Below are 13,542 nucleotides of genomic sequence, written 5' to 3'. Positions count from 1 at the left end.
AAGTTGAGTGCTCCAGAAAGCAATCATTCATGCGATTATGGAGTAGATGCCTACTAAAATGAAGACGTAGTAACCATAAATCTAAGCGAAAGAACTGTCCCTGAAGCAGATTCTTTTTGCCATGGCACATTCTTTTTCCCCCTTCTCAACTCCGAGGCAGGGAAATCGCCAGGCCCAAAACTTGCATAATCTCATGCCGTCACGCTTCCAAGTGTAAGATGCATTCCCTCCTTTTCAATCGCAAGTTCATACTGTGAGTGTACCTACCACATACATACATGCAGGGCTAAATCAAAGGTATTCATGTCCCCAGTGGAAGACCAGTGTTCCCAGAAAGCAATCATCTGGGTGCAGAAGAAATCCATCAGGAATTCAGGTGACTCTAGGTACCACCAACGTTGACCCACGCACAAAACTCTACACAAGACACATGTTTCGTCCATTTGCATGTTTTACTTTTATACATGCAATGTTTTTATTTCAGGGACTTCATATATGGCATATACACATCTGAACGGACATTGCAATCATATAACCGAATCATTAACAGGGTGTTAGAGCCTGAACTTTGAGCATCGGTCTGAATTCACAGTTTCACACACAGAATGGTAGCAACATCGGAAGCCTTTGGCTCACTTGAATTTGAACCAGAATTTTCCATATGAATATGCTCACAGCAGTAGTACCATGATACATCAGATCATCTACAGTCAGAAGTAATGCTAATTGTAATCTCCAGGAATCTTTGCAAACCAGACGCAAAGAAGATCTGCACGCTCGTTCTTCAGAAATAGGTCTCCGCTTACTTTGTATTGTATTCTAGAAAAGGGTCTTCAATTATTTCGTGCGATGGATCCATCAATCTTGCGCTCCCGACCTGACGATGAAGAGGACGGCCAGGCCGATGACGAGCGCCGTCACCACCAGCGCCAACGCCGGCGCCGGCGTTGCCACGCCGAAGTTCTGCAAAGCACGTCAGAGCGCTGTCAATAGTGAGCAACTAGCCCAGCAGAGCATGGCGTCACGGGTCGATCCATGGGAGCGTACATACCTCCACGAAGCCCTTGCCGGTGGACACCTCGGCGACGACCGCCGCGGCGAAGCTCATCATGGCCAGGCGGCTCGCCCACACGTCGACGACGCTGCCGCCGCCCGGCTTGCTGCTCTGCTCGCACCTCACGGACAGAGATGACGGCGCGGCCCTGGTGCTGACGCGTAGTAGGCAGACACCATGGTTGGGGCGGCGGCTAGAAGAGGCCGCGGGGACGGCCAGCGGAGACGAGCGTAGGATGGAGAAGAGCGCCATGAGATGGATGTGATGGCCTGCGCTCGCGTTCGCTTGTTGGTTTTGTGCTGCTGGCCTGAGCTAGCCGAAGTGAGTGGCCGTCGGTTGGCCGTTTGGACGTCGCTCTATCCACGGAAAAAATGATCGGACAGCGCACGCCTTGCAACTAATAAATCCAGAAACGTGATGTCCCTGGGCGCCGGCCGACCGGCGCCAGCTTTGGGCCGGTCGCCTCCCAGCTGTAAGATGTGTTTGATTTGGATGCGCTTGGCCGTCGGATTGGCACCTGGCTTTTTTCCCGGCACGCAAACACGCATCGCCGCCTCTCTCCTCGCTCACGGTAGTTGCGCAGTGCGTCGGCTCGTCGCCACCCACGCCTCCCACCGCCTCCCCTTGCAACATCGTGGCACCGTTTGCCGGCCCGACGGTTGCGGTGCCGGTGCTCGCATGGTCCGCCCCTTTGCAGCAAAACCAGCTGCCGGTCCTAGCAAATCAGCCTTGCGGTTCCAACATTCATTGTCGGTGTAGCGCCCCACCGTAGCCGTCGTCGAAGCCAGTTGCCGCAACGGTGGGTGCCGGTTCCAATATCCAGACACAGCGGTTGCAGCATCCCGGCGGGTCGTGGTCACCACTGGAAAAGCTTCGGGTAGTCGTGTTCCAGCATCTAGTGACCGTGGATTCATGGTTCCAGTTTTTGCCAACACGGTTGCAACACTTGTCAGCCGCCATCGTCGGGTACGACCACTATTGCAACATCCTCCCAGCCGGTTCAAGCATCCTGCAACTGCCGGTTGCAGCATACAGCCCCGCCACGGGTTGCAGCACGCCGCACCGACGGTCCCTAGCTCTATCATGGCCGGTTGCAGCATGCCCCCCCACACCGGCGGTCGCAACTTAGTTTGTCCCCACTGGCACCGACGCGACACGCACCCAAGGCATCGAACCACTTGTCGGTGTTGAACCTCCTGGATTCGCATCATCCTCCCATGGCCGCCGTCGTAACTCGTCGTCCCAGTGGCGAAAGAGGGCACGGCGCATGGATACAAGAGGTCATCCACGGCGGTCGAAGAGGAAATAAAGGGAAAGAGAAGGGAAGCGTTGAGGGGATAATGAATGGGTGGAGGAGATAATGGGAAGGAAGCGAGCGATGCATTGGGCCCAGAGCTGCGTGATGCACTGAGCGAGCAACCAACGGAAATCTCTCCCAATCGGCCGATTTAAAACAATTCCCAATCTTAAATGACTACACTTTCGGATAAATTCATACCATAATTTTTTACTAGAAGTAAATAAGATAATTTACAAAATTCATATAAACAATGTGAACAGTGCAACAAGATCCAATTGGGGAGTTGTGAACTTCTTCAGCTGTAAGGACATATAATGGCACCTGATGCGAAAACCCCATCATTCCCTCCTTTAGAATCCTCCTACTCTTTGCTGGGTTCAGAAAGTGGCTTCAACATAGACACAAAGCCAACAACTTCTACAGCCAAAAAACACTTCATGGCAAAGATGGACACTTGATATATTGATTCAAGCATTCCCTTAGGTATTGATAGCACATGCCACAACAATAGCAGGATGTCCAAAGTGTGATTGGCATTGGAATATTATGGCACGACACGACACATAGGGAGGTGGGTGAGGTTGGACCAATATTTGTCTGCAGAAGCCATTCACATTTGTCATAGAGGAACTTGAAGGGTTATCAACATTGACTTGGGGGTTATTCTCAAGGACTCGTCGTAAAGAACTAAAAGGCCAATCACTTAGTTGGCATTAAGAATCAGTAATGTATAGCAATTGTTTTCTAATCTTAGTTTTTGTTATCCTTTTGTGCAGGATTTTGTACGAGAGATGTCAGAGAAAGATCAGAAGATCAACTCATTAATAAATATGGGATTTTCTAAAGATGAAGCTAATATGGCTATTACATGATGTGGTATCAGTGCTTGTAAAATTGTTCCTTGATGTTCATTTTCCTATGGAAAAGGCTCCTTATGATATATATATGTGTTAAAATACTTAGGTGCGGATGCTGATCTCTCTATATTAGTTGATTCGATTAGTGCATCACAGGTTGCAGGCGATTTTAACTTACAAGGCCAACAGGTACTTTGTGGTTTGATGTACATTGGAATAAGAAAATGGTTTTGCTCCTTTAATTTGATGTAAGGGCACTGCAATATGTGTACATTTGGCAGGTTACGGGCATTACAATTAAAATCTTTAGAGGGAGAAAGAAAAAAAGAATGATGGTAGAGAGCAAGAAAAAGACGAAGCGGTATGGAGGTACAACACATGTCAATTTGGATTACAACCATGATTAACATCTATGCCTCTCCCAAAACCAATGGTTGGATTTACCTGCCCAATTATAGCCTACCATTAGTCAGATTGACCAAAATTGATCTTAAACACGATACTAGACCACCTTTTTCTACTATGAAAATGTGGGCAAAGCTCCCTGACGTGTATGGACGACCATATAAAGATTCCTGTATGAAATTCAACCCGAGTGCGTATGGATTCTAAGCATTTGTGTGCAACAACAAGGAGAAGAGCCTAGATCCATAATTTGCCAATTTAGAACACAACACCTCTTATTCCTTTGCCTCCAAAGGCCATATTTGAGGCATTCCCTCATTACAAGAAGCGGTGGCCTTCTTGGGACTCGGGAACGCAACCCAACTACTTGCGAACATGTTTGGCAAGTGTAAGGCTGATAGAACGGTTCAAGTGTGATCTTTACACCATGGGCAAGCCACCCTCAAAGTGTTCAAAGTTATTCCATCAATTAGTGCAAAAAGGAGAATCTTGTCTGGGTTGGAAAGAACAAGTGACTCCATTGGAGCCTCAAGAGATTGAATATCTAATCGGTTACTCAAAGGGCCACACAAGGGGAGGACGACTTATTCCAAGTTGATATTGTTTCTTACCACTTGTTGAGATATTGATTGAAGTATCCCCTTGGTACTAATAGTTCATGCCATAAGAATAGCAGGATGCACAAAATGTGTCTGGCATCAGAATATTATGGCATGGCACATTGGGAGGCGAGGCCGAGCCAGTATCTTGTCTTTAGAAGCCATTTACACTTGGTATAGAAGAACCAAAAGTGTTATCAACATCTACTAGCGAGTTATTCTAAAGGCCTTGTTGTAAGGAGCTGAAATGCCTGTCACTTAGTTGGCACTAAGATGTCAGTAATATATAGTAAGTGTTCTCTAATATTAGTTTTTGTTATACTTTTGTGCAGGATTTTGTACGAGAGATGTTAGAGAAGGACAAGAAGATCAACTCGTTAGTAGATAATGGACTTTTTTGTAGATGAAGTTAATATGGCTATTACAAGATGTAGTATCAGTCCTTTTAAAATTGTTGCCTTGATGTTCATTTTTCTAAGGAAAAGGCACCTTAAGATAATGGATCACGATTTTTCTACTATGAAAATGTGGCCCAAGCTCCTAGACGTGTATGGATGACCATTTTAAGATCTCAGTATCACATTCAACCTAAGTTTATGTGTTCTAAGCATTAGTGTGCGACAACAAGGAAAAAAAGGTACATCTATAATTTGCCAATTGAGAACAGAGCACATCTTCTTCCTCTGCCTCCAAAGCCCACATTTGAGGTATTCCTTCATTACAAGAAGCGGTGGCCTTCCCGGGACTCGGGAACGAAGCCCAAATGCTTGAGAAGAAGTGTGGCAAGTGTAAAGCTGATAGAACGGTTCAGGTGCGATCTTTACACCACGGGCAATCGAACGCCTCAAATTTTTTAAAAATATTCCATCAACCAGTGCAAAAAAGGAGAATCTTGTGTCTGGGTTGGAAAGAACAAAGTCCCTCAATTGGAGCCTCAAGAGATTGAATATCTGCTCGGTTTCCCAAAGGACCACACAAGGGGACGACAACTTATTCCAAGTTGATACTGTTGCTTACCACTTGTTGATAGATTGAAGTACCCCCTTGGGTATTAATAATTCATGCCGTAAGAATAGAAGGATGTCCAAAATGTGATTGGCATAAGAACATTATGTCACGACACATAGGGAGGTGAGGCCAGGCATGCATCTTATCTGCAGAAGCCATTCATACTTGGCATAGAGGAACTGGAAGTGTTATAAACATTTACTTGGGAGTTATTCTAAAGGACTCATCGTAAAGAGCTGAAATGCCAGTCACTTAGTTGGCACTAGGAAGTCAGTAATATATAGTAACTATTCTCTAATATTAGTTTTTTTCATACTTTTGTGCTGTTTTTTGTAGGAGAGATGTCAGAGAAGGACAAGAAGAACAACTCATTGGTAGATATTGGGATTTTTTTGAATATGAAGCTAATGTGGCTATTAAAAGATGTGGTATCAGTTCTTTTAAAATTGTTGCCTTGATATTCATTTTTCTATGGAAAAGGCACCTTAAGATAAGGGACCACCTTTCTTATATTATGAAAATGTAGCCCAAGCTTCCAGACATGTATGGACGACCATTTCAAGATCTTTGTATGGCATTCAACTTGAGTTTGTGGGTTCTAAGCATTCGTGTGCATAAGCAAGGAAAAAAGGCCACATCCATAATTTTCCAACCGAGAATACAAAACCTCTTCATCCACTGCCTCCAAAGGCCATTTTTGAGGCATTCCCTCATTACAGGAAGCACTGGCCTTCCCTGGACTCGAAAATCTAGCTCAACTTCTTGCAAAGAAAGTGTGGCAAGTGAAAAGCTGCCAGAATAGTTCAGGTGTGATCTTTCCAGCACGGGCAATCCACCGCCATGAAGTGTTCAAAATATGTCATCAACCAGTACAGAAAAGTGAATCTTGTCTGGGTTTTATAGAAGAAAGCTGCTCCATTGGAGCCTCAAGAAAATATCTACTCGGTTTCCCTAAGGACCACATAAGGGGGCGGCAACTCATTCCAAGTTGATAATGTTTCTTACCACTTGTTAATATATTGATTGAAGTATCCCCTTGTGAACTGATAGTTCATGCCACAAGAATAGCAGGATGTACGAAATATGATTGGCATCGGAATATTATGGCACGACACACAGGGAGGTGAGGCTCCGCCAATATTTTCTCTACCGAAGCCATTCATACTTGGCATATAAAAACTAGAAGTGTTATCAATATTTACTTGGGAGTTATTCACAAGGACTCCTCATAAAGAGGTGAAATGCCTTTCACTTAGTTGGCATTAAGAAGCCAGTAATACATAGCAAGTGTTCTCTAATCTTAGTTTTTGTTCTACTTTTCTGTAGGAGTTTGGATGAGATATATCAAAGAAGGACAACAAGATCAACTCATTAGTAGATAATGGTTTCTTTTGAAGATGAAGCTAGTATGGCCATTACAAGATGTGGTATTAGTCTGTGTAAAATTGTTGCCTTGATGTTCATTTTCCTACATAAAAGGCACCTTAAGATAATGGGCCACCTTTTATATACTATGAAAATATGGCCCAAGCTCCATGTGTTTATGGATGAGCATTTCAAGATCTGTGTATGACGTTCAACCTGAGTTTGTGTGTTTTAAGCATTTGTGTGTAGCAGCAAGGAAAAGAAGCTACATGCATAATTTGCTAACTTAGAACATATTTGAGGCATTCCCTCATTACAAGATGTGGTGGCCTTCCTGGGACTCAAGAATGTAGCTCTACTTCTTGCAAACAAGTGTGGCAAGTGCAAAGCTGACAGAACGGTTGTGATGTGATATTTGTAGCACAGGCAATCCACTGCCCTGAAGTGTTAAAAATATGTCATCAATCAATGTAGAAAGGAGAATCTTGTTTGGATTGGAAAGAACAAAGTCACTCCATTGGAGCCGCAAGAGATTGAATATCTACTTGGTTTTTGAAAGGACCACACAAGGGGATGACAACTCATTCAAAGTAGATATTGTTGCTTACCACTTGTTGATATATTGATTGAAGTATCCCCTTGTGTACTGATAGTTCATGCCACATGAATCACAGGATGTCCAAAATGATCGGCATCAGAATATTATGGCACGAGTCACAGGGATGTGAGGCTGGGCCAGTATTTTGTATGCAGAAGCCATTCATACTTCGCATAGAGAAACTTGAAGTGTTATAGACATTTACTTGGGAGTTATTCTTGAAGACTCATCATAAAGAGGTGAAATGCAGTCACTTAGCTAGCATGAAAAGGTTAGTAATACATAACAACTTTTCACTAATGTTAGTTTTTGTTATACTTTTGTGCATGAATTTGGATGAGAGATGTCAATGAAGGATGAGAAGATCAACTTATTACTCCCTTCGTCCCATAATATAAGTCGTTTTGTAGTCTATGCTAGTTAAAAAATGTCTTACATTATAGATGGAGGGAGTTGTAAATAATGGGCTCTTTTGAAGATGAAAATTTGGTATCAGTCCTTTTAAACTTATTGCCTTGATGTTCATTTTCTATGGAAAAGGCACCTTAAGATATGGACCACCTTTTTCTACTACGAAACTGTGGCCAACCTCCTAGATGTGTCTGGACGACCATTTCAAGATCTTTGTATGCCATTGAACCCGAGTTTGTGGTTCTAAGCATTACAATCCAGCAACAAGGAAAAAAAGGCTACATCCATAGTTTACCAATTGAGAACACAATACCTCTTCTTTCTCTTCATCCAAAGGCCACATTTGAGGCATTCCCTCTTTACAAGAAGCAGCGGCCTTCCTAGGACTCGAGAACATAGCTCAACTGGTCGTGAACAAGTGTCATAAGTGCAAAGCTCAAAGAATTGTTCAGGTGTGATCTTTTCACCATGGGCAATGCACAGCCTCGTAAGTGTTTAGAAATATTCCATCAATCAGTGTGAAAAGGGGAATCTCGTTTGGATTGGAAAGAACAATGTCACTCCATTGGAGCCTCAAGAGATTGAATATCTACTCTGTTTCCCAAAAGACCACACAAGGGGATGATAACGCATTCCAAGTAGATAGTGTTGCTTAAGACTTGTTGATATTGATTGAATTATCCCCTTGTATATTGATAGTTCATGCCACAAGAATAGCCGGGTGTCCGAAATGTGATTGGCATTGGAATATTATGGCATGGCACAAAAAGAGGTGAGGCCGGGCCAACATTTTGTCTGCGGAAGCCACTCATACTTGGCATAGAAAAACTGGTAGTTTTATCAACATTTACTTGGGAGTTATTCTCAAGGACTCAACATAAAGAGCTGAAATGACAGTCACTTAGTTGGCATTAAGAATTCATTAATATATAGTAAGTGTTCTCTAATATTAGTTTTTATTATACTTTTGTGCGGGATTTTGTACGAGAGATGTCAGAGAAGGACAAGAAGGTCAACTCATTAGTAGATAATAGGCTTTTTAAAGATGAAGCTAATATGGCTATTACAAGATGTAGCATCACTCCTTTTAAAATTGTTGCCTTCATGTTCATTTTTTGATAAAAAAGGCACCTTACGATACTGGACCACCTTTTTTCTACTATGAAAATGTGGCCCAAGCTCCAAGACATGTATGGACAACCATTTCAAGATCTCTGTATGATATTCAATCTGAGTTTGTGTGTAGTAGCAAGGAAAAAAATGCTACATCCATAATATTCCAACCGATAATATATAATGCCTCAAAAGGCCATATTTGAAGCATTCCCTCATTACAAGAAGTGGTGGCCTTCCTCAGACTCGAGAACGAAGCTCAACTGCATGCAAACAAGTGTGCCAAGTTTAAAGCTGACAGAATGGTTCATGTGTGTTGGGGATATACCCCGCGGTGTGACCCGGCCGGAGATATGACCCGGCTGGGACTTGGTGTTTCATTGGTGACCCGGCAGATTATAAGCTGGCGGATAGTTAAGCAGGGTAAGCCGGCGGACAGTTAAGCAGGGTAAGTCGACGGACAGTTAAGCAGGGTAAGCCGGCGGAGACAGTTAAGCATGGTAAGCCGACGGAGACAGTTAAGCATGGTAAGCCAGCAGACAGTTAAGCCAGACAGTTAAGCCAGATGGTAAGCCAGATTGTAAGTCGGCAGTTAAGAAGCCCAAGACGTTAAGAAGCCCATGGTGAGAAGCCCATGGAGAGAAGCCCATGAAGAGAAGTCAGAATAGTTAAGTCTTAAGTCCGAGTTGGACTCTACATGTAACCCGCCCCTTCAGCTTATATAAGGAGGGGTAGGGCACCCCAAGAGGGACAAGAAATAATCGTTAAGTCTAGACAGAACCAGGAGAGCCGGAGTTACGGCGACTCCCTCATGAGCATAATGAGACCTAGTCACAAACATCATGTAGGGTTGTTACCGGATGATGTTTCCCGGGGCCCGAGGCTGTCTAAACCCTTGTCTTGCGTTGTGTCTCTCGATTCCGATCAACCCCTCTCAAGCTACCACATAGATGCGTTGGCCTCATGACTAAGTCCTCACACTAGGACATCTTCCGTGACAATCCCACAACAGTTGGCGCCCACCGTGGGGTCCGCGCACGGTGGTGTTGAGTTCTTGGAGGGATCTTTCCTAGGGTTTCGAGAAGTTCACAAATTTCCATAGGAATATCAACGTTGAGGGTATTAGATCAAAATCAGAAGGTTTTATTGTTGACGTTCATCAGTTTTTGTTGGCAAGATCATCAAGAGAAGATTCCGAGGTTTAGCATGGTGGAATCTTAGTTTTATTTAGCGTGGATTCACCAGGTCCGATGAAGACAAATCGCCTCCGTGTACGAGTCGCCGCCTATGAGTCGTTAAATAGCCCCGGGCTAAACCGGCCTCGCGCTGCTGACCAAATCACCCGGCTAAGTCGCCAACGGGCATATGGCCAAGTACTAATTGGGCTATCTAGTCAAAAATATAGACCAGAGCACTATTTCACCGCATCCAAGGAATTCGAATACCAGTGCATCTCCGGCTACATCAGTTGAGGCCAAGTCGATCTTTTATTCTTGTCAAAATTCTGATTGGTGCATGTGTACAAGGAAAACTACCAGAAGGAAAGAATGACGTGAGCTTCGCTCGTGGTTATCAGGGAAAGGAGATCCATCAGGGGAGATTACAACAGATAGGATTTGGTCTCGGTCTCCGCCTCGGTCTTCACTTTTGAGCCGCCCGTCATCAAAACGCCACCGGTCTTCACTTTTGACCTGGAGAACAACTTGGGCCCTGCCTGATCGAGTCACCATCGCAGCTGCAAGTCGTCGCATCCACCGCTGGCAAGCAGGCGCCTCGACCCCGAGCTGGTCTTTGCCGCACTGGTTTCTACCTTCCCCAGTCCACCCTTGACGCAATGATCAGCAACCGCCCGCCTTTGAGCCATTGCTTCTGCATGATGCCTGGCTGCAACTCTACCCGCTACTCCGTTGCGCATGAGCCAGCCCGTTCAGAGCCACCATGGAGTCTGCCTCTAACCCGTCATCTTGGAGTCGTCAACACTCCTCCGGCTGCCTCCAAGTCGCTGAGCCGCTTATGGTCCGAGCCGCCACCATCTTTCTGCGTCGGCCGCCTCGCCTCTCCAGCCACAGCCGGCCGGCCACCGACGGGCCGCCTTCGCCAAGCCCGCCGGCAAACCGCCCCTAGCGCTTTACCATGCGGCACGCGGACCCGCTTCAGTCACCTCCGCTGCCGGTTCGCTTCTCTGCGTAAGCCGCCGCCGTCCGAGGGTCGTCATTGTTTCATGCCCTCACCACTCCAGCCGCGCGCTCACCTTCACAGTCCCAGTTGACACGTTAAGCCGTCGTCTGCATCAACCACGACTCGGAGAAACAAAGATGGTTTGACCAGAGCGGCCCCAACCCAAACTCCTCTGCCACCACGGGCCACGCCTCGCCATCGGGCCTCGACTCGTCTCTGGTTCAAGTCGCCATCGGGCCTCGACTTGTCTCCGGTTCAAGTCGCCATCGGGTCTCGTCTCGTCTTCGGTTCCAGTCGCTAGTCACGCCTGAGTCGCCTGCTGAGAGTCGCGTACTGTTTCTTGACTCGCCGTCCCTGGCTGTCTCCACCACGACACCTCACTCTGTGCTGGCCGACGTGCTACTCCAAACCGCTGGCCTTCGTCGGGCTATAACATGCCCTGCAGGCTGGCCCGAAAATATATTTTAGAGCATATGTACCCAGGCCCTCTCTATCTAGCCATCCATTTCCTGCTTTAAGATTCGTGCAAATACATTTCTCTTTTTTGTTTCTCCCATATAACACATATCTTGAAGTTCAAACCTATGCAGTGTGACAAAGCTTTCTAAGTAGAATCTAGGATAAATCTTTCAGATTCTTTTGTCAAATATAAATATACAAAATACGTATTATTTGATTAAAAAATCATATTTTTAGTATTTATGTTGGACAAAAAATTCTAAAAGATTTATCCTAGATTCTAGTTAGAAAGCTTTGGCACGGATTTCATATAGAAAGTTAGTTGTGTCGCACGGATTTTAAAGCGATATTGGAGAGTTAGGATAGCAGGGCCTGGGTGCAAGTGTTCTAAAAATCCACGTCCCTGGCTGGCCTCTTCAAACCACCGTCCTTCAAAAACGCCTCTGCAGCCGCGACCCGCCGTGGCCAGCCCCAAACCGGTCCGCCTCATTGCTTGCCTCACCCCTGCCGGTGCGGATTTGAGCTGCCCAGCTCCAGCCGCTGACCGCTTCTTACCGTGCTTTGCCTACCTCATTTCATAGAGACGCCACGGCCGTGTTTCCAAGTCGCCGCCGCTTCGAACCTGAGGCGCCGCTTCTGCCTGGAACCGCATCAAATTGCTGGGCTCCATCACCGTTTTTACAGCCGCGCCCCGACCCGCCTTGGTTCGCAGGCCGCCATACCCTGCTCGCATCGACGAGTCACTGGCTTGCCGCGTCGGCTTCTTCCCGCGAGTTTCTGCTCCTCCGCACCAAGACCGCCACAGTAACCCGCCCTCCGCTTCTACCATGCGCGGCCGCGGTTTTAAGACGCTGCAGCCATGCTCGGTCACGCTCGGCCATGCTCTAAGTCGCCGCTCCACCTTCGACGCGGATGAACCGGCCACGGCTGCATCTCTCCAACCCGCTGCTCGAGCCCGCAACGCTGCTTCTAAGCCGCCCTTGCCGACCTCACCCGCGTCGCCGTTGTTCTTGCTGCCAAAACCGTCCCGGCCTCGACTATGAGCTGCCGCCTGTCCAAGCGCGCCTCGCCTCGTTTTTCGTCTGCTGCCTGCCTAAACCGCCACAATGGCATCTCCTCGAGAGGCCTTGCCGTCCACCACAAACCGGTGTTTCCACCGCCGCACCACTATGAGTCGTCTTCGATGCACGCCGCCGCAGCTCTGAGCCGCCGCCTTCGCTGCGCACTGCCGCTGCCGACTTGACCCGCGCTTCGAGCTGTCCCTCTGCTGCTACTCCACGAAACGCCTGCTGCCATCACCAGCCACGCCGCAAGTCGCCTAGGTCTTGAGTATGTCTTAAATCGCCCTTTGTTGCTGTTTAAGTCGCCAAACGCCCAACGGCTGCTGTTACGAACACCTCGTTGCAATAAAGGAGAGAGTGGATGAATCAGCATTGAAACTAACTATTCACGGAGGCTATATACGGATCATCCGTCGTGCAGACAAATCAGGTGATATTCATCTAAGTATATTTTTTTGACACATTGTTTTTTATCAAAGAACAATTACTTTGGTCCGCAATATATTTTGTGCAGGACAATGATTCATGATAAAGGTGGTGCCAGGCTATGCCTATGGAGTATGTGTTAGCATCATCATGCGCTAGCATCCGCACCCACTTGTTGTTGTACGGGTGTGCGCGAGCCGCCACCCATGCAGCTTAATCTACATCAACTCGCTGGAACCGTGCCTGCGATTGACTCGCCCGTCCGCACCGGCTTATAATGTCGCGGCCGATTCATCTGTCTGCTCCCACGGTCGAACCGCCCGTGATTGATTTCAGCTTCACCGTCGAGATCATCAATTCCACGGTGGATAATTTCTGGCATGATATATCAGGTGACATTCATCCAGTATATTTTTATGTTACATATTGTTTTCTTTAAAAGAGCAATTACTCTGGCGTGCAAGTGTTTCCGTGGAGGACAAGGTGTTTAATGCAAAAGGGATTTTTTTATATCACTGAGCTGTTGAAATACTCATACCGGTTTATATCACGGTCAAATATGGAAAATCTCAGGCCAACTCCTTGAGTCGCCTTGAGACTTGGGGGCTACGATGACATCACTCAGTAAATGATTGCCGACTTAAAGCAGACTCAAGAACTCCGGGTCAGTGGAGGGAAGATAACCCGCTCCGGAGGTTACTGCTCTAT

At 46.5% G+C, this 13,542-nt stretch overlaps 1 protein-coding gene across 1 annotated transcript; it reads right to left on the bottom strand.

Annotated features, from left to right (window-relative positions):
• Nucleotides 1–554: 554 nt before the first annotated feature.
• Nucleotides 555–1,391, bottom strand: LOC119270136 (stress enhanced protein 1, chloroplastic-like). The gene is made up of 2 exons (XM_037552107.1): nucleotides 1,052–1,391; nucleotides 555–963 (listed from the first exon to the last, which is right to left on the bottom strand). Exons 1-2 carry the CDS (start codon nucleotides 1,304–1,306, stop codon nucleotides 859–861), a joined length of 360 nt encoding a protein of 119 aa, XP_037408004.1. The 5' UTR covers nucleotides 1,307–1,391; the 3' UTR covers nucleotides 555–858.
• Nucleotides 1,392–13,542: the final 12,151 nt, after the last annotated feature.

The sequence above is a fragment of the Triticum dicoccoides genome, chromosome 3A (genome assembly GCF_002162155.2).
Source record: "Triticum dicoccoides isolate Atlit2015 ecotype Zavitan chromosome 3A, WEW_v2.0, whole genome shotgun sequence".
Lineage (NCBI taxonomy): Eukaryota > Viridiplantae > Streptophyta > Magnoliopsida > Poales > Poaceae > Triticum > Triticum dicoccoides.
The sequence above is the reverse complement of the archived record's forward strand: the minus strand, read 5'-3'. Positions and strand labels throughout refer to the sequence as shown.